Source organism: Diceros bicornis, chromosome 4, assembly GCF_020826845.1.
Source record: "Diceros bicornis minor isolate mBicDic1 chromosome 4, mDicBic1.mat.cur, whole genome shotgun sequence".
Lineage (NCBI taxonomy): Eukaryota > Metazoa > Chordata > Mammalia > Perissodactyla > Rhinocerotidae > Diceros > Diceros bicornis.
The window spans coordinates 68,168,262-68,189,335 of NC_080743.1; the positions used below are offsets into that span (position 1 = coordinate 68,168,262).

The 21,074-nt window shown below is 44.5% G+C and overlaps 1 protein-coding gene and 1 pseudogene across 1 annotated transcript; both read left to right on the forward strand.

Annotated features, from left to right (window-relative positions):
* The first annotated feature begins 4,420 nt into the window (after positions 1-4,420).
* LOC131404696 (low affinity immunoglobulin gamma Fc region receptor III-like) lies at positions 4,421-12,441 on the forward strand. The gene is made up of 5 exons (XM_058539678.1): positions 4,421-4,828; positions 5,273-5,293; positions 5,636-5,893; positions 9,333-9,587; positions 10,711-12,441. Exons 1-5 carry the CDS (start codon positions 4,744-4,746, stop codon positions 10,887-10,889), a joined length of 798 nt encoding a protein of 265 aa, XP_058395661.1. The 5' UTR covers positions 4,421-4,743; the 3' UTR covers positions 10,890-12,441.
* On the forward strand, positions 12,329-15,708 carry LOC131401705 (putative heat shock 70 kDa protein 7; annotated as a pseudogene).
* Positions 15,709-21,074: the final 5,366 nt, after the last annotated feature.

Consider the following 21,074-nt stretch of genomic DNA (forward strand, 5'->3'; position numbering starts at 1 on the left):
TGAGATAACAGAAGAAGTTATCAAGAGATATGTGTACATGAAGGCCGTGGATCTTCTGGAAGGAATGGATCCCTCTTCCTCTGCCCGTCACACACTTAAACACTAAGTTCAACACGCATATACTTTCAAAATTCTACCTCAGACTAAATAGCAAATTCTTTTATTTTCTACACGTTCTTCTCAAGAGCCGTTCTTCTACAAAGCCTGTCTCTGAAGCCTGAAAAAACAACTAACATTCATGGATTCTTTATGAATTCCATTGACTTCATTTCCTAAGAGAAACACACACACACACACACAATAAAAAAAAAAACAAGCAAGCAAGAAACCTTGGCCTCTCCTAGTATATTTGAGGAGTCATCGTACTCTGTTAGGTCAAATTCACTGGCCCCTACCTGTGGCTATGTGTATTTGCACCGTTCCCTAATTCTCTCTAGAAGGGGCAAATATCCATCTATTGGCTTTTGATGTGCCATTTAAATTTTTAATGGGTTCTGAGGGTAAGGTTATTTTTTTCCTTCTTAGATTTCCTCCTCAACAGCTCCTTTTTCTTCCCTTCTTGAAGTCTGAATTCCAAGTTCTTTCCTGTCTCTACTGCACAGTGGGGCGAGACCATGTTGCACTCTCAGCACAGTGTGGGTAGTAACAAGCCAAAACCAGGGGGTATGTCCAGGGTAAGATGCTGGGTGATGTGGGAGAGGAAATATTAGTGTATGAGGGTGAAAGCAGAGTTAGGGGCATGGCCAGGCTGGAGCTGAAGTTTTGGAACATTTATTACTCATTGCTCAAAAGTCTTAGCATGTTTAATTTGCCAGGACTCCATAATATCAAATTTCTCTCAGGTATCAAGCTTTGGTTCTCTGGGACTCCTTTCTGCTAGGAAGTCTGTAGCTATAGTTTTCTATCTACTTTAGTACTACAAAAGAGCTTTTCTGATCTTCTGAGAAGTAAAACCATATCACTTCCAGTTTAGATTTTCCCTTGTTTCTCAAGGCCTCAAAAACAGCACCCTCTAGGGATGTTGTTCTTTGGGTGACCCAAAATTATCATTCATTTCTCACTTATGAGCAGAGAGTTGCCAGCTTTTATTTGCTGTATTAGGGTTTTTTCAGAGAAACAGAACCAATAGGATACATATAGATATATAGAAGGGGAGATTTATGATACAAATTGGCTCATGCCGTTATGGAGGTCGAGGAGTCCCAAGACCTGCTGTCTACAAGCTGGAGAACCAGGAAAGCTGGTCGTGTTATTCAGTTAGAGTCCGAAGGCCTGAGAATCCCAGGCCTAGTGGTGTAAGTGCCCATCTGAGTCTGAAAGCCCGAGAGCCAGGAGCTCTGATGTCTGAGGACAGGAGAAAATAGTTGTGTCAGCTCAAGCAGAGAGAGAGCTGGAATTTGCCCTTCCTCTGCCTTTTTGGTCTATACTGCACTCAAAGGATTGGACGATGCCTGCCCACGTGTAAATTAAAAATCACACTTGCCTTTCCTCTGCCCATCACACACTTAAACATTAAGTTCAACACACACATACTTTCAAAGTTCTACCTGAGGCTGAATAGCAATTCTTTTATGTTCTATAAAAGAATGTTTATGTTCTATAAAAATTTTTCTGTATATAAACTTACAACCATCTCCTGGGAGTGGAGGATGGAGTGTGTAGTATAAAGTAGCGTGAATTCACAATTTTCCATTGCTTCTCATTTAGGCTGTTTACACAGTTTGTGTTTCCTTTTCATTATTCCATAGCACCTCTTGATCCCTGCTTCACTGGTAAATCCCTCTTACGTGCCAGTCTTTCCCCCCAACTGAACCAAATCTGAAAAGTAACTTAATAAAATCCTAATTGTCGACTTCCTCCCTCTTTGGGCCAAAACAGAACCTCACAGAGGAAGGAACTCCTATAAATAACAAAGCAAGAGTGGTCTTATCTTGAAATGGCTTGACATTATCAATTCTATATGGTTGCCAATGCCCCAATCATCTCAAGGGGGAGACCTTGTTAATGAAAGGACAGAAAAAGATGAACTGCCCTTTGAGAACATAAGCCAGCAGTGGATGTCCTGGGAATGTGATTTTCCCAGGATCCCTAAAGAGTGCTGAGGCGTTACATTATGGAAGTGAAAGGAAATGCCTCCTTCCACGTTGAAACAGCCCAGAGCTTCATGCTTACAATTTCAATGGGAGAAAATTTCAATGGGAGAAAATGTTCTGAAAAACAGGGTAATCTATTTTGATTTTCTGTTCTTTGCACATGGAAAGTAGCAGGGCGCCACCATCTTCTCCAGGCTCTGGTCCCCTCTTCTCCAGCAGGCTGCATTGCTGGTTGTAGGTAATGCCTGTATCTTTGGCTCCTGCTGGGGGCAAACTACTCCAGTGCCTTCTTCTTCCTATTTTTGTGTTATATATACATTTTTATAGCTTTACTGGGATATAATTGATATATTATAAAACTGTGCATATTTAACGTATGCCGTCGGTTGCGTTTGGACATAAACATACACCCATGATACCATCATCATAATCAAGGTAATAAACATATCCATGACCTCCAAAAGTTTCCTTACGTCCCTTCCAGTCTCTTCGGTTTTTTTTTTCAGAGCTAACATCTGTGCAAATCTTCCTCTATTTTGTAAGTGGGTCACCGCCAGAGCATGACTGCTGATGAGTGGTGCAGGTCAGTGCCCAGGAACTGGGCCGAGGCCGCCAAAGCAGAGCACGCCAAACTTAACCACTAGGCCATGGGACCAGTCCGCTTTCCAGTGCCTTCTTGATGGGATTTTAACCCTAAAGACTTTGACAATAAAGAATCGATCCTTCAAGAAAAATTCGAATGTTAAAAACCTTGGGAATCCTCATAAAAATATAAAGCTACTTTTATTTGAACACTTATTAGACACCAGACAGTGTCCATTTTACAGATGAGGAAACTGAAGCTTTGAAAATTTAACAACCTTGTCCAAGATCTCATAGTCTGACTTTAAGAAATATTTTTTTTTAAGTATGGTAAAAAAAAAAAACACATAAAAAATAATTTACCATCTTAACCATGTTTAAGTGTACAGTTCAGTAGTGAGGAGTCTATTGTCATTGCTGTGCAATAGATCTTTGGAATTTTTTATCTTGAAAAATTAAAACTTTGTACCCATCCAACAACAGCTCCCCATTTCAACGTCCCCCAGCAACTGGCAACCACCATTCTATTTTCTGTTTCTGTCAGTTTGACTCCTTTAGATACTTGATATACAGTATTTGTCGTTTTTGTGACTGCCTTGTTTCACTTAGCATAATGTGCTCAGGGTCATCCATGTTGTAGCACGTGGCAGGATTTTTTTTATAAGGCTGAATAATATTCTATTCATTGTATGTATATACCACATTTTGTTGATCCATTCTTCTGTCACTGGACACGCGGGTTGCTTCCATCTGTTGGTGATTGTGAGTAATGCTGCAATGCACATGAGCATGCAAATATCTCTTCAAGATCTTGCTTTGGATTCTTTTGGATATATACTAAGAAGCGGAATTGCTAAATCATGTGGCAATTCTATTTTTAATTATTTGATAAACCTCCATACAGATTTCCATAACAGCTGCACCATTTTACATTCTCAACAGCAGTGTACAAGGGTTCCAATTTCTCTACATCTTCATTAACACTTGTTATTTTCTGGTATTTTTGGTTTTGTTAAAGTGCCATCCTAACGAGTGTGACATGATATCTCATTGTGGTTTTGATTTGCATTTCTTGAATGATTAGCGATGTTCAGTATCTTTTCATAGGCTTGTTCGCTATTTGTATATCTTCTTTGGAGAAATGCCTATTTAAGTCTTTTGCCCATTTTTAAATTGGGTTGTTTGTTTTTGTGTTTGTTGTTGAGTTGTAGAAGTTCTTTATATATTTGGGACATTAACTGCTTATCAGGTATATGACTTGCAAATATTTTATTCCATCCCATAGGTTATCTTTTCACTCTGTTGACTCATGTGCAGAAGTTTTTCAGTTTGATGTAATTCCATTTGTCTATTTTTGCCGTTGTTGGCTCCATACACTGACTTTTAACCACTGTGACCATTTTATCATGTTGCTGAACCCAGGCATACTACACAGCCACCTGCACAGAATATATAACATTGGAAATAACTTCACGGCTTTCTTACGAAAATTATTTCTTACGCTTGAAAATTTTCTTTTCTGTTAGGAGGGCAGTGGGTGAAGGGCAGGTGAAGGAACAACAGTCTTGCCTGTGGTGTACTTAGAGACTTCCTTGGGTTGAATCTTTCTGGAAGATAAAAACTCCATTTTGTTGTGGTTGTTTAACATTAATTCTTATTGGTTGCAGGTTTAACTAGGCTGACTTAACTTGTCTTGGTTGAAATTTATTTAAAACTTTCTGTACACTGGCAGAGAGGCAGCACAGGGAATGTGGTGGGAAGGGCACCTGAGAACTGAGAACTCAAGACAAGGGCTCCATTCTCAGTTCTGCTTCCTGGTGTTTCCCCTCATCAATTTCCTCACCAGCATAAGAACCCTACCTAGGGTATCACAAGGACAAAACAAGGTAATATAGGAAAGAGAGATTTGTCTGTAAAGCAGACTCAGCTTCTAGTTCGATTTGTTACTGATTGATTTGCAGAAATGGAGTCTGCTGACAGATGAGACCGTTTGAGAGGATGAAGCAATTTCCTTCCTCTTTTCTACGTTCATCTCCTAAACCCCACTGAACTCAAGCCCAGTTCTGGGATGACTATGGAGATCCAGACATTTCTGAATGTACATCCTGGTAGCCTTTGGCTGCTTCAACCACTGACAGTTTTGCTGCTGCTGAGTGAGTGAGGGTCATTCTGGAATAGGGTAATTTCAGTCACTTCTATGAGGACTCCAGGGATCAGTGTGGTGAGGAGCAGGCCTGGGCCCTGGAAGCTGGGGACAGATTGAAAGGCGAGAGAGAACCCTGAATTCTTACCATTCCACTGGTTCCTAAGGTCAGAATTCAGAGGTACTTTCACAGTCCCTGCACCACACATTTATGTTTTCTTTGTAGCCATGTGGAGAGACAGGGATGAGATGAGGAGGACATGAGAAATGAGTAGTCTTATAAGAGTACTGGAAACTGGAAATAGAGTAACTAGAAACAGGCTCTTGAGATGGGCCCTGGGGAAAGAAGGAGCCCAAGATGGCCTCCCCTTGCCCCTCTCCACACACCTACAACTACATTTGCTCTCCTCATCTTCTCCTGCTCTACACTGATCCACTCTCTTCTCTTTCACAGCTTCTGCACGCAGGGGAGCTGGTGAGTTTGCTCTTTGTTTCCTTGGGTTTATGGCATTATTGTCTCACAATGTGAGGCTATATTTACCATGTAGGGAAATATCTGTTCCAAGAACCAGGCTTGGGTTCGGCATGGGTGGTTCCCCCATTTTCGTGGGACCTGGGATTTGATTCTTGGTAGGATTCCCACTGGATCCACCAAAGACCTAAAGGGAATGAGGCTGCTACAAGTACACCTACCTTTAATTGAGGCCACAATAAAGGGGAGACTCTCTGGCCCCTGATGTGTCCTGTGAACTCCTTTGGAATCCATGGTCCCTCCAAGGTTACTTATTCCCATCCCTTTCTGCTCTCTGCCCCTCAGCACATCTCCCAAAGGCTGTGGTGAGCCTTGAGCCCCCGTGGATCAATGTGCTCCGGGAGGATACCGTGACTCTGAAGTGCCAGGGGGCCCACACCCCTGGGAATGACTACACCCAATGGTTCCATAATGGGAGCTCCATCACAACCCAAGTCCAGCCCAGCTACAGCTTTAAGGCCAGAAACAATGAAAGCGGAGACTACAAGTGCCAGACGGGCCAGACCAGCCTCAGCGACCCTGTGCATCTGGATGTGATTTCTGGTCAGTGGAGGAAGTTCCTGGAAGGGCCTGGGAGGAAAAGAGAGATGAAATCTGTTGGCGTGGCAGAAGTTTTTAGGAAACGGTGGTGGCTTGTTTACTGAGAAACATCTCTGTGAGTTTTTTGAAGCAGTTTTTGCCCACTCCTTTCCTTTTTTACCAACGCCCTTTGCTTGGTGTGTTTGGTAATGTAACAGATTACATTATGTTCATCACCCAAGGACTAATTGGGTGGAAGTTCCTAAGAGAGTCCTCAGAATATGTTATGCTGTTTGGCCTCAGTCCTGATTGAGTAGGAAAGTTACAAAGCCACAAACAAGCAGCCGGGGGTGAGAGAAGCAGAAGGAAATTTCTGCTCCATAAAACCATTCTACTCTCATGGCAGTGTGGTAAAACTCAGGGCGTGAAGGTAACCAGACTACAAAGGCCCTAAGCTGGGAGCGTGCCTGGTAGGCGTGAGGAGGTTGTTCTGCCCAGGGTGCAGGAGGCCAGAGGGAGCTATGGAATCTGGAAGATGAGGTCAGAGGGGAGGAGGACGGGCAGGGGTAGATCATGTGGAAGCTGTTAGTCTAGTATGATGACTTTAACTTTTATTCCTGAATGAGATGAGAATTCATTAGATGGTTTTAATTAAAGAAGTCACATGATGTGACCTAGGTTTATGTATATATCTGACAGTGTTCAGTTGAATAGATTCTGTAGAAAAATGCTCCTAGACACTGTATTACCCGACCCCCATGTCTGAGAATATGAGCAATTTATACTATAGTTGACTTCAACTGTACCTTGGTGTATAAACCCTGAAGATGGTCACATGTAAGCTTTCAGTGTTTTATGTTTAACATTGGGAAGATGATATTTTTTGTAGTCTTTTAAGGTCCCGGTGCCAGAGATCCTGGTGGTGGAGTCACTTTCTGTTGATGGTGCTCAATGGAAAGGGAAATAAATATTGACTCAACCTCAAAAACTTGACCACAGCTACCCATCTCTTCTCTTTGTTCATTGCCACCTCAGAAACAGCTGATTGTACTTCTGAGTTGTCCTACTGTACTTCTGAGTTGTCCTACCAAAATGTTAAAATATAGATTTCAGAAAGTTTAGATCTGAATGGTCATTAGAGGGAAACCACCTAGCCCCATCCTCCATTGTACAAAGAAATTAAGCCCATGAGACCTAACAGCCCAGAAGTAAATGTTGGAGCCAAAATCAGAACCTGACTTCAGATTTATGTCTCATGCTGTCTCAACAACAGTACCTTGCCTTTTGTATACAGGATACTGTTTTCTTAAATGAGTTTTCATTTAAATAAGATATACTAAATTCTAGAATTTATTTTTATAATAAATAGAGCAATTTGATTTTCTTCTCTAGGAAGTTTATTGAAATATTCTTGTTTTTTATTGTGGTAACATTGGTTTATAACATTATATAAAGTTCAGGGGTACATCTTTATACTTCTATTTCTGCATAGATTGCATTATGTTCACCACCCAAAGACTAATTACAGTCCATCACGACATACATGCGCCTAATCATCCCTTTTGCCCTCTTCCCTCCTCCTTCCCCTCTGGTAACCACCAATCCAACCAAATTCTCTTTGTGTTTATTTTTTGTTGTTTTTATCTTCTACTTATGAGTGAGATCATATGGTATTTGACCTTCTCCCTCGGAATTATTTCGCTTAGCATAATACCCTCAATGTCCATCCATGTTGTCACGAATGATTGGATTTCATCCTTTCTTATGGTTGAGTAGTATTGTGTATATATACCATATCTTCCTTATCCATTCATCCCTTGATGGGCACTTAGGTTGCTTCCAAGTCTTGGCTATTGTGAATAATGCTGCAGTGAACACAGGGGTGCATGTTTCTTTACGCATTTGTGTTTTCATGTTCTTTGGATAAACAACCAGCAGTGGAATAGCTGCATCATATGGCAGTTCTAGTCCTGATTTTTTGAGGAATCTCCATACTGTTTTTCATGGTGGCTGCACCAGTTTGCACTCCCACCAGCAGTTATGAGCGTTCCCTTCGCTCCACATCCTTGCCAGCACTTGCTGATTCCTGTGTTGTTAATTATAGCCATTCTGACAGGGCATGAGGTGATATCTCATTGTTTTGATTTGCATTTCCCTGATAGTTAATGATATTGAACATCTTTTCATGAGCCTGTTGGCCATCTGTATATCTTCTTTCGAGAAATGTCTGTTCAGGGCTTTTGCCCATTTTTTAATTGGGTTATTAATTTTTTTGTTGTTGAGCTGTATGAGTTTTTTATATATTTTGGAAATTAACTCCTTATCAGGTATACGATTTGCAAATATTATCTCCCAATTGTTAGGTTGTCTTTTCATTTTGTAGATGGTTTCCTTTGCTGTGCAGAAGCTTTTTAGTTTGATGTAGTCCCATTGCTTTATTTTTTCTATTGTTTCCCTTGCCTAGTCAGACATGGTGCTTGAAAATATGTTGCTAAGACTCATGTCAAAGAATGTACTGCCTATGTTTTCTTCTAGAAGTTTCATGGTTTCAGGTCTTACATTCAAGTCTTTAATCCATTTCGAGATAATGTTTGTGTATGGTGTAAGATAATGGTCTACTTCCTTTTTTTGCATGTGGCTGTCCTGTTTTCCCCACATCATTTATTGAAGAGACTTTCCTTTCTCCGTTGTATGTTCTTGGCTCCTTTGTTGAAAATTAGCTGTCCATAGATGTGTGGGTTTGAAACATTCTTTATGGACTTGTCCTCCAAGGTAGCCAAATTTTGGAATCTGATTACTCTGCCATCAGTGAAGGGAGGGGGTGGTTGGGACTGGGAATGTTTGTAAGCAGGGAGGAAGAATTGATTTTAAGTTAAAAGCTTTCTTTAATGCTCCTCTTGTTCAGAGTCACAATTGAATACTGAATTCACAAGGGCACACATTTTCATTTCTTATGTGGATGGAAATTCCATTCAGGGTGGGTGAGGCGTTATTAAAGCTCCATTTTGTTGCTAATATGGAGAATGGCTCCCCACCCTCATTTCCCAAAACTTGTTCAAAAGTTGCCGTTAAATTAGTAATTCCCCGACCACAAATGCTGTATCCACACAAACTGAAGGTTTCAGGTCCTGTTCACCAACCTCTACAGTTACTGAAATGCCCTCATTTCCTTGCTCCAGTATAGTGTTTTTAATGTCTCAAAATCACCCCACACCCCTGGGCCAGGGAGTGGTGTTCCTGCCATTCATCTTTGGAACTTCTGAAAACTGTCCTTCAGAGGTCCCACAGATAATGCCATATTTTGCCTATAAGAGAATGCTCACACCTGCCATGAAGCACCTTCAATTCCTCTGCTCCACATCTTTTCAAAAGTACTCAAATGAGTAATGTAACCCAAGCATGAGGCTCCAAGTGCCTTGGTATCCAGCCTTAGAACTTTTCCTTCCCATGTTGTGTCTTTCAGACTGGTTGCTGCTCCAGACCACTCGCCTGGTGTTCCAGGATGGGGAACCCATCCACCTGAGGTGCCACGGCTGGAGAAGCAAGCCTCTGTACAAGGTCACATTCTTCCAGAATGGAAAATCCAAGAAGTTTTCCCATCTGAATTCCAGCTTCTCCATCAGACAAGCAAACCTCAGTCACAGTGGCGAGTACCACTGCACGGGAGTTATAGGGCAAATGCTGCACACGTCACAGCCTGTGAACATCATTGTCCAAGGTGAGAACCAAGGCTGTTCAAGGGGCTTCAGACTTTGGAAGGATGGGTAGGGAGAGGATTACTGATCTTTTCTGGACTTCAGTACCTGTCTTCTCCTGAGTGGGCCTCTTTGATGTCAACAGGAACCCTTAAAGTCCTAGCTTGACCTGATTGCTGTGTGGATGTATAGCTCTGTTCCAGCTCATTCCTCGGGGATTATAGAAAGGGGTGTCATTCACTTGAAGTTTTAACTCTCAGGAGACAGAGTCATCCCCCCAAATCTGTCTACCAGACATAACCACCCTCTGTCTTTTCCAGCTCATTCAAACCACTCCACCTTGTCATATGTCCCTCTTGTCTCTAGGATTCTGGGGCTTCTCGTGCCTCCCTACTAACACTCTCAGCCTAGCCTCAAAGGTAAGCGGGGGGCAGCCATGTTGGCATGAGAGTCTCTCTGCACATGCAATGAACTGGGCTTCCATCTGTTCTTGAGAAATTGCGCATTGTGAAATCCATATCCTGCCCTTTCAGGAGGCATCACAAGCTATTTATGCCAGACTTGCACTGGTCAGTGAATACCGCCCATCCTGGGCTCAGAGGAGTTGGCAAGAGACAATCTGTTGATGTGGTCTGTGGATGCCCTAGTTCAATGTTTCCCAAAGGCTCTTCCCCAGTCACATGACTCTTTGAGAGGCTTTTCAGAATGAACATTTCTGTGGCCAAATTAATGCAGAACATGCTGCATATTCTGTTCCTCTCCTTTCATCTTCATAATGCACATTAAACACTTCTAGAAGTCCTATTGTAAAAAAAACTTTTAAAGTAAGTTTTATGAGTCATTTGCCAAACCTAGGTAACAACAAAACCTTTTTCCTCTGTAACTTCTACTAATGTCCCTTAGAACAGATGTGTCCAAGGTCACCCTTTCGGCAATGCTGATCCAGAGCTTTATTTGGGAAGGCAGAGAGATGAAGAGATGCTATGAAGACTTCCTGGGCTATCTGTCTGCGCTTGGCCTTGGCTTTAGCCTTAGCCCCTGGCTTGGGTGACTTCACAAAGGCTCCCCAGCAGGGCTCTGACTGGGTATTCCAAATTTATGCCTTAACACTTGTCAATCTTCTCATCCCTGTGCCTCTCCTATTAGGTCCGGCAGCACTATTCGTCTTTCCGCCTTGGTATCAAATCACTTTCTGTCTGGTGATGGCGCTCCTGTTTGCAGTGGACACGGGGCTGTATTTTTCCGTGCAGACAGACCTTCGAAGATCAATGAGAGACTGGAGGAACTACAAAGTCAGATGGAGCCAGGCCCCTCAGGACAAATGACCCCTCATCCCATGGTGTGACAGCAGCATCTCTTCAGGCCCTACATTTTCTCCTCCCCCAACCGCTATCTGACAGCATCCTGGGCTAAGGAGCCTCCAACCACCCTTTAGTCTCCAGGGAAAAGAAGGACCTGTGATCTCCAGAGTTAAATTCCAACAGACCACACACTCATGAAGTTCCTGAAGGTCAAGGCACAGTCACAGCCCACCTGGCTCTACAAGGACTCACAGCAAACACTCACACTGTTTTATAGACCCTAGACAGAGGTTCCTCAAATATACAAAACTCAGTGAATCCTGCGTCTACTTTCAAAATAAATCCAGCAATCTGACCCCTTCTCAGTACTCTACTATTAGCACCTTGGTCCAAGCTACCATCATCTCTCACTTGGGTTACTGCAATAGCTTCCTGATTGGTTTCCCTACACTCACCCTTGCCACCCTACAGTCTGTTGTCACCACAACAGCCAAAGTGATCTTTTAAAAATGTGTGTTGTATCTGTCGCTTCTGTGCTCAAAGCCATGCAATAGCCCCTTGCGATTAAGAGTAAAGCTAAAGCCTTTGCAATGTTCTACAAGGAGCTACATGACCTTGCTCCTCACTGCCTCTCTGACCTCATCTACTGCTCTTCCTTGCTTCAATCAACACACCAATTATACTTCTGCCCAGGGCTTATGTTAGTTCCAGTTTCTGGAATGTTCTTTCTTACAGATCTCCACATCATGCTCCATCATGGTCTTGACTCAAATGACACCTTATCAGTGAGGTCTCCTTCATCATTCAGTATAACCCCACTCTCTCACGGCCCCCTAATGCCCCTCTCCTGCTTTATTTTTCCTCATTGTACTTATTACCTACTGATGTATCATATGCTGACTTGTTTAATGGTTTATTGTCTCACTATGTCAACTCCCATCAGAATGTGTGCTCCAGGACAGCAGGGCCTTTGTCTATTTTGTTCGCTAATGTATACCTAGAGTCTGGGTCAGTGTCCAGCACATGACAAAGCACTCAGTAATTCGTGGAATGAGCAAATTCTTGAGCATTTGAAATCAGAGAATTTTAAAGCTAGAAAGTCCTTAGAAATGATGTGGTCCAGTCTCCTCATTTTAAAATTGAGTAAGCTGTGGCCCAGATGGGTGAAATGACTTGTTAAGGATATACAGGCCGTTGGTGTCACAGACCTTTACATAAACAGGTTTGGTTCACACTGTATGTTTGTTCTACAACTTGCTTTTTGTACTCAGTGTTGAGTCATCAGCATACCTCCACTTCACAATGTCTATTTAAGTTATCACTTTAGTATCTGTTCTACTTTTAAAGATACTCAAACTAAGCTACTAAACATAAATGGATACATGTAAGCGTGTGGATAAAGTTAGCACTGCATACATAAACTCCTATGTACTTGAACCTCTCTGAATTCAAAAGTAAAGAGAATGCCATTGGAAGAAGGCCTGTGTGAGGCTGTGGTGAATGTGCAGGCACAGAGGTGCTTGCTTTCGGGCTTTACCTGGAACTCTTGGGGCTGGGTGGGAAGGTGGGGTTTTGAGGCCGCTGAGGGCCGGGAGAGAAGGTTGGAGGAGCTTGGACAAGGCAGTCCCTCAACAGACCAGGGCACAGACCCCAGGCCAGGCCACCTTTTCCCTTCTGAGGTGAGGACCCTTCTCTTGCAGGTTCTTGGCCAAAATGTCTGGACTCTCACATCCAGGCCTAGACTCTGAGAGCGAATGAGTTTGGAGCTGAAGCTTCTCTTCCTCCTGGAGTTATGAAATAGGTTCCTTCTTTTTGAGGATGGTTTGATTTTCCACTGTGGAAGTCATTCATTGCACACTTCTTCAAACATTCCCTTTTTTCCTCGGACTGATCACCTTCCCGGCATAGCTGGATCTCTGTCCCAGAAGACTTTGCCAGTTCTTTCTCACTGGCACACTGGGAGAGGGTTGAACAAGAAATCCCGTCTAGAAGGGGGACTGACCTCTGCATCCTAACTCCCTCCTCCCTCTTCAACGGCCCCAAGAACTTTCCAAAGGATTCTGAGCCATTTGAGGAGAATAGAGCCACTTACCAAGCAAGGGTTTTTAGTTTCTCTTTTTAAAAATTAGTTTCCCTTGAATGAGGCAAATAACAATATATTACATGCAATACACTACTAAAGTTTAACGTTAGAAAATATGACGTTCCCCATGGATACCGTTCTCCTTAGTACAGCGGTGAGTATCCCCACCTGTCAGCCGGGAGACAGGAGGCTCCTCTTTCCTCCACTTCCACCCCCAAGTCTCCAAAAAGGGTCCTCCTTTTGGCTTCTCAGCAGAAGTCCACGCCAAGTAGAAATACTAGAAAACTCCAATAGGTTGTTCTGGATTAAAGAAAGTGAGACATGGCTAAGATTCAATTCGTAAGGCCGCAGGACTGACGGGAACTAGGATGGCTTTGCTGACCAATGGACTCCCCTCGCCCTCAGGCTTGCAGAGCATGGGATGGCCTGGGGCCTGCAGGAGTTTACTCCCCACCTGAGCTCTGGCCTCAGAGGAAAACGCACACTGTGCTTGCCAACCTGCCTTTGGGTACCATGCTCCTCGGGAATATGAGGGATAGGCATTGACAACAGGAGCGACATTCCACCACAGTTCATCTGCATCCTCCTTCCCGTGTGCTGAGTTCTCTCCAGGGTGGGGCGGCGAGATCACCCCCGAGTCTGCCCGCCACAGCGCCAGGTCTCGTCTCCCTTCAAGAAAGCGACTTCGTAGAGGATGGGGAGCCAAATCAAAAGAACCTAGCCTTCAGCTAACTGGTTTCGTTTACTTCAGTGTTGTAAGTGCTGCAATAGGAAAAAAAAAATTAAAATGACTATTTGGAAGGAAAAGATCACGCTACATTAGGCTGTTAATCGAACCCAGGCCTGCAGGGTGTCAGGCGGGAACCCTATGACTGAACCAGCAATGCGACCCACAAACAGTACTTTCCGGCGCTCTCTCTTAACCTCATCGCTGTCCCTAGCTTCATTCTGCAACCAGAATCAGGCCGCCTATCTGTGACAATTGCGAAAATACTGCTTTTATGTTTCATGACAAAAAAATGTTAAGACAAAAAAAATAACCATTTAAACTCCCGGCTTGGAGACCACGGCTCTATTCGCACGGTAACATACTTCCAGCTTTTGCCGAGCCGCCGGACTCAGGCCGGCTGTCTTCAGCCAACAGGAGGGGAACCTGTTTTGGGAAGTTAGGCCTTCACTGGCTTCTGCGGCAACCGACGGCCCCTAGAACCAGCCAGGAGAAGCTGCAACTGTCTCCGCAGCTCCGAGTCAGGGGCGGGTGGAGCCGGCGCAGCCAACCCGCGCCCCGCTCCGCGCCCCGCCTCGCACGGCCGGAGCCGCGCGAACCTGCTCCCCGACTCAGCGCGCCGCCCGCCCGGCTGAGGCCGCCCGCGCGGGCGGGGTGGGCGGCTCTGGGCTCTCGGCGAAAGCGCCGGCAGGTTCGCGGCCGCGCGGGCGGGCGGAGGCGGGTCCCCGGCAAGTGGCTAAAAGGCTCGTGGACGCGGAGCCGGGCAGAGCCGAGCTGGGCTTGCAGGAGAGAAGGCGAGCGGAGAGCGCGCAGCTGAGCGCACCTCGACGGTCGAGCAGCACCAAGTGCCGCAGGCTCGAGTATCAGACTGGTCCCCAGGAGCGCGAGAAGCCGCAGCCATGTGGGCCCCAGGGAAGTAGCGATAGGCATCGACCTGGGCACCACGTACTCCTGCGTGGGCGTGTTCCGGCCCCGCCGCGTGGACATCCTCGCCAATGACCAGGGCATCCGCACGAGGTCCAGCTACGTGGCCTTCACCGACACCGAGCGGCTGGTCGGAGATGCGGCTAAGAGCCAGGCGGCGCTGAACCCGCACCACACCGTGTTCCACGCCAAGCGGCTGATCGGGCGCAAGTTTGCGGACGCGACTGTGCAGGCGGACGTGAAGCACCGGCCCTTCCAGGTGGTGAGCGAGGGCGGCAAGCCCAAGGTGCGCGTGTCCTACCGCGGGGAGGACAAGGTGTTCTACCCCGAGGAGATCTCGTCCATGGTGCTGAGCAAGATGAAGGAGATGGCCGAGGCGTACCTGGGCCAGGCGGTGAGGCACGCTGTGATCACGGTGCCCGCCTACTGCAACGACTCGCAGCGCCAGGCTACCAAGGACGCGGGTGCCATCGCGGGGCTCAACGTGCTGAGGCTCATCAACGAGCCCACAGCGCCTATGGGCTGGGCCGGCGGGGCGCCGGAGAACGCCGCGTGCTCATTTTGGACCTGGGCGGGGGCACCTTCGACGTGTTGATCCACACTATTGACGCCGGTCTCTTTGAGGTGAAAGCTACGGCTGAAGACACCCACTTGGGTGGAGAGGACTTTGACGACCGGCTGGTGCACCACTTGACAGAGGAGTTCCGACGGAAGCACGGGAAGGACCTGCACGGGAACAAGCGGCCCCACGCAGGCTTAGCATGGCCTGTGTGCGTGCCAAGCGCACCCTGTCCTCCAGCACCCCGGCCACTCTGGAGATCGATTCCCTGTTCGAGGGCGTGGACTTCTACACGTCCATCACTCGAGCCCGCTTTGAGGAACTGTGCTCGGACCTTTTCCGCGGCACCCTGGAGACAGTGGAGAAGATCCTGCGGGACGCCAAGTTGGACAAGGCCCACATTCACGACGTTGTTCCAGTGGGCGGCTCTACTCGCGTTCCCAAGGTGCAGAAGCTGCTGCTGGACTTCTTCAGTCCAAGGCTGAGGATGAGGCCCAGAGGGACAGAGTGGCTGCCAAAAACTCCCTGGAGGCTCATGTCTTCCATGTGAAGAGCTCCTCGCAAGCGTAAAGCCTTAGGGACAAGATTCTTGAAGAGGACAGGAGCAAAGTACAAGACAAATGTCAGGAAGTCCTTGGCTGGCTGGAGCCCAATCAGCTGGCAGAGAAAGAGGAGTATGAGCATCAGAAGAGGGAGCTGGGGCAAATCTGTGGCCCGGTCTTCTCCAGGCTCTATGGGGGGCCTGGTGTCCCTGGGGGTAGCAGTTGTGGAGCTCAAGCCTGCCAGGGAGCCCCCAGTACTGGCCCCGTCGTTGAAGAGGTTGACTGAATGGCCCCTCCTGATAAGTCAGCTCAGACTGTAAGGGCTGGGCTTATGGGCCCCCTAGACTTCTGTGACCCTGCCCTGTCACTTCAGGAACGGGAGTGGAGGGGAATCTTCCCCCGGAACAGGGTGCTTTCTTCTCAGTATGTTTTATGACTGAGGTCTTTGTCCTTTGACTTTTTTTTAATCCTCTTCTCTCACATTAAACAAGCAGAACTAATTATTATTCACATGTGTGTGGCATGTTAATATTGCTATTACCTACATTTTGTGTATTTTGTTACTTGTGTGTATGGATTTTGTTATGTGAAATATAGATCTAAGTAAACTTTTAAAGCTCCTTCTTAGTTTCATTCCAACCAGTTAAGTACATGAAGGGGCGAGGCTTTCAGAAACAGAAAATGCTGGTGGGTGTCTGAAGGAGGGATGTGAAGAAAATTCACAAGGCTGTGTGAGATTTCTATTGGCGAAAACAGGGTAAGGGGAAGAGTTTGAGGCAGGCACATTGAATAGTAAGGAAATGTGAGGGCTCATAGGAGAACCGTGACTTGTGCTGTCAGGTTTACTAGGAAGCTGTTTCTTCTTCTCCAAGCCCTTCGATTGATGATGTCTGTTCACGCCACATCCCTAGTTAATATGGAAAGTCAATCTCTAATTAGCAAACCACAACTGGTATTGCCTTTGGTATTCACCTAGAACACTCTCCCATTTATCTGTAATCTGGCTCTCAAAATATCAAGTCCTCCTGATGATCTGTCAGGAAGAATTCTCTGACCTTGGCACTTGCTGCCCTCTCCTGAACACAATGCTTAATTTGCCCTTTAAATCCATGAAACTCCTGCCGTAGACATTTTTGCTAATCAGCATACCAACACCCATTCATCCATGCTGATCCCATTGAAACTATTTCTGTTGGGCTGGCCTGCTTGGTTTTGCTACTAGGGGAGGAGCACTAAACAGATGCTATAGTATTCAAAATTCAGTCAACTTTGACATTGTTCTGTGAGTTAGAGAGAGCACCTTAGTGCCAGTTACTTTGATGGTTTTCTAGGTAAATATCATCTTGATTGTGCTCAATGGTGGTAAACTTCAGGGACTAAATTGTTGTATCATTTATCAGTTGTTGTGGATGCAGTAATGCTCTTTAAAGTTCTGGCCTGCAAGGACGCCCTCTTCGCATCTCCTGATGAAAGAAAATATAAAACACCTAAACTTTGGGGGAATATTCTTTCCCAAAATATCGTTTTAGAGAAGTTGGCACTGAGCGTTCTTTTTGACAGTTATTAGATAGAAGAATCAGTAATTGAGGCCACTCAGTTCAGAGTTAGGGTAATAAAGTCTGATGCTCAATAAATGTGCCATTTACACAATTCAGCCAAAATCAGTGTTATGCATCTATTAGGATCTCTGCCCTAGGGAAACTTTCAATCTGATGATCTTATTCTTGAATTATGGAAGGACAAATAACTGAGGCAATTAGAGAAACAGACATAGCCTGTAAGTCTTGAGTGGGAAGTGCAGATGAGTGAATGCAGGCAGTGAGGTATAATGGGACCCAGACTTCAGCACTGGAGAGAGGTATGTCCTGGGTCAACTCACAGCCTTTGTCTGGGCGATGGTTTCCTCATTTATAAAATGGAGGGATTGGACTTCAGCGTTCTATTCGTGTGATTCTATAAATGAATCTTCTGCCCTTACATTCTGGTGTCAGCAGCTTGAATCACCTGTCACTAGATGTCATCGTTTCACATTTTTTTTCTTTTTTTTGCAAAGCAGAAACCTACCACACAATTTATCATACATTCAAGTTTCAAAACAAGATTCAGACACGTCAGTACCCTTGCATCCAGAGTGAATGAGAATGTTCTGGTGATTATTTAAGTAATGCTAATTTGAACCACCAAGATCCAAACTGTAGCAGTAACAATTTCATTATAATAAGTAATAAATGCAGCTACCCTGGTTCAGGCCTCCATCTTCTCTTGCCTGGATTACTGCAATAGCCTCTTCACTTGTCTCCCTGTTTCCACCCTCACCACCCTACAGTCTATTTGCAACACAGCATTTCAGAATGATCCTTTTAAATCGTAAGTCAGATCTCGTCTCTCCTATGCTCAAAATCCTTCCGTGGTTCCCCACTTTATTCAGAGTAAAAAGCTAACGATTTCACAGTGCTTGCATGTGATCTGGTCTCCCTTGTTCCCTCTGACCTCATCATTAACTAGTCTCTCCATTCCTCAGTTCCACTCCTCCAAACAATTCCTTGAACAATCCAGACATAAAGCAGTTTCAATCTGTTAAAAAAACAAGACAACAGGCCCAAAATGGAGTTGCTTATGCTAAGCCCCTAGTCGCTAAACCGATTCTTAATTACAGTTTTGGCTCTTTCAGAAATGGAATCTTAAAACAGTCGATCAGGAATCACTTGATCAGCACTAGTTAGGTAATCTGCCTGATAGACCCCTGCCATCCCCTAAGGGAAAGTAACATTGCATTTACCAATCTTCTTCTTTGCCTGGTATAACTTCCTTGTGCCTGCTCCTTCTGGCTTTAAAAGTCTTTCATTTTGTACAGCTCCTTGGAGCTCCTTTCTGTCTGCTAGATTGGATACTGCCTGATTCAAATCGATTTTTGTTCAGATAAACTCTTAAAATGTTTAATACGCCTCAGTTTGTCTTTAACAGATCCCTTGCCTGACTGTTCCATCTGTTTGGAATGTTCTTTTCCTAGATATGCATTAGCCCAGTTCTTCTCATTTTTCAAATACTTGCTCAAATGTCACCTTCTCACCATATGTAAAAACGCAATCCACCCCCAACTTCAAATCACCCTCCCTTACTCTTTTTTCCCCCATACTCCTTATATGATGCTAAATACTCAACTTATTTAATAGGTTTGCTTTTTATGTTATATCTCTCTCCAACAGAGGGGAAGATCCCTGAATTCAGGGATTTTGTCTGTTTTATTCATGAATGTATCTCAGGTGTCTAGAACAGTCTAGCACATAGTAAAGCACCTAATAAATATTTGATGAATGAATGAAAATCTGTTGTTTGTTTGCTCTGAGGCTTTTTCCCAGGGAATACTCACAGTTATATCTGAGGACAGGCCTCTGAGGCTTTTTTGGTACTTTGCCATTCTAATGAGTCAGAAAACTGTATAATCATAGGAAAAATAATGGTGTGCAATTTATAATGAAAAAATATACTCTTTCCCATGGACAAACAATCATGCTCAGACACGTTTCAGCTCTCCTGCCTCAGAGAGAGTTCCCTGCCTGTTCATGAACTCGTTCCTGAGAGGGAGGAAGGTTTTGCATCTATATTTTTGTGAGTCACACCACCTCTATTCTTGACCTTGTTCACAAGTAGTCTTAATCCTCGAACTGTTGTAGATCTTGTGTAAAGAGCTTCAAGTCCTCTTTAGCACCGCAAAAATGCTGCTCCTGAGAATGGAATGCTGAATAGAATTTCTATAAGTTCTGCTAAATGTGTCGGGGTAGGTGGCCGGGAAATCATACAGAAGGCGTTGTTAAAACCCCAAGTCTGGGGTAGACACAGTTCTGTCAAATCTAATCTGAGATAACAGAAGAAGTTATCAAGAAATACGTGTACATGAAGGCTCTGGATCTTCTAGAAGGAATGGATCCCTCTTCCTCTGCCCATCACACACTTAAACATTAAGTTCAACACACATATACTTTCAAAATTCTACCTCAGACTGAATAGCAAATTCTTTTATTTTCTACACATTCTTCTCAAGAGCCATTCTTCTACAAAGCCTGTCACTGAAGCCTGAAAAAACAACTGATATTCATGGATTCTTTATGGATTGCATTGACTTCATTTCCTAAGAGAAACACACACACACACACAATAAAACAAAAAAACAAGCAAGCAAGAAACCTTGGCCTCTCCTAGTATATTTGAGGAGTCATCGTACTCTGTTAGGTCAAATTCACTGGCTCCTACCTGTGGCTGTCTGTATTTGCGCATTTCCCTAATTCTCTCTAGAAGGGGCAAATATCCATCTGTTGGCTTTGGATGTGCCATTTAAATTTTTAATGGGTTCTGAGGGTAAGGTTATATTTTCCTTCTTAGATTTCCTCCTCAAAAGCTCCTTTTTCTTCCCTTCTTGAAGTTTGAATTCCAATTTCTTTCCTGTCTGTACTGCACAGTGGGGCGAGACCATGCTGCACTCTCAGCACAGTGTGGGTAGTTACAAGCCAAAACCAGCGGGTATGTACAGGGTCAGATGCTGGGTGATGTGGGAGAGGTGAAATATCAGTGTATGAGGGTGAAAGCAGAGTTAGGGGCATGGCCAGGCTGGAGCTGAAGTTTTGGAACATTTACTACTGATTGCTCAAAAGTCTTAGCGTGTCCCGTTAGAATGGCTATAATCACCAAGACAAAAAACAACAAATGTTGGAGAGGATGTGGAGAAACAGGAACCCTCATACACAGCTGGTGGGAATGCAAATTGGTGCAGCCTCTATGGAAAACGGTATGGAGATTCCTCAAAGAATTAAAAATAGAGATGCCCTATGATCCAGCCATCCCACTACTGGGAATCTATCCAACGCACCTGAAATCAACAATCCAAAGAGGCTTATGCACCCCTATGTTCATTGCAGCATTATTCACCATAGCCAAGAAGTGGAAGCAACCTAAGTGTCCCTCGACTGACGATTGGATTAAGAAAATGTGGTATATATATACAATGGAATACTACTCAGCCATAAAAAAAGACAAAATCGTCCCATTTGCAACAACATGGATGGGCCTGGAGCGTATTATGTTAAGTGAAATAAGCCAGAAAGAGAAAGACAAACACTGTATGATCTCACTCATATGTGGAATATAAACCAACACATGGACAGAGAAAACTGGACTGTGGTTACCCGGGAAGTGGGGGTGGGGGGTGGGCACAAGGGGTGAAGGGAGTCATATATGGGGTGATAGACAAACAAAAATGTACAACCCAAAATTTCACAATGTTAGAAACCATTAAAATATCAATAAAAAAAATATATCAAAAAAAAAAAAAAAGTCTTAGCGTGTTTAATTTGCCAGGACTCCTTAATATCCACTTTCT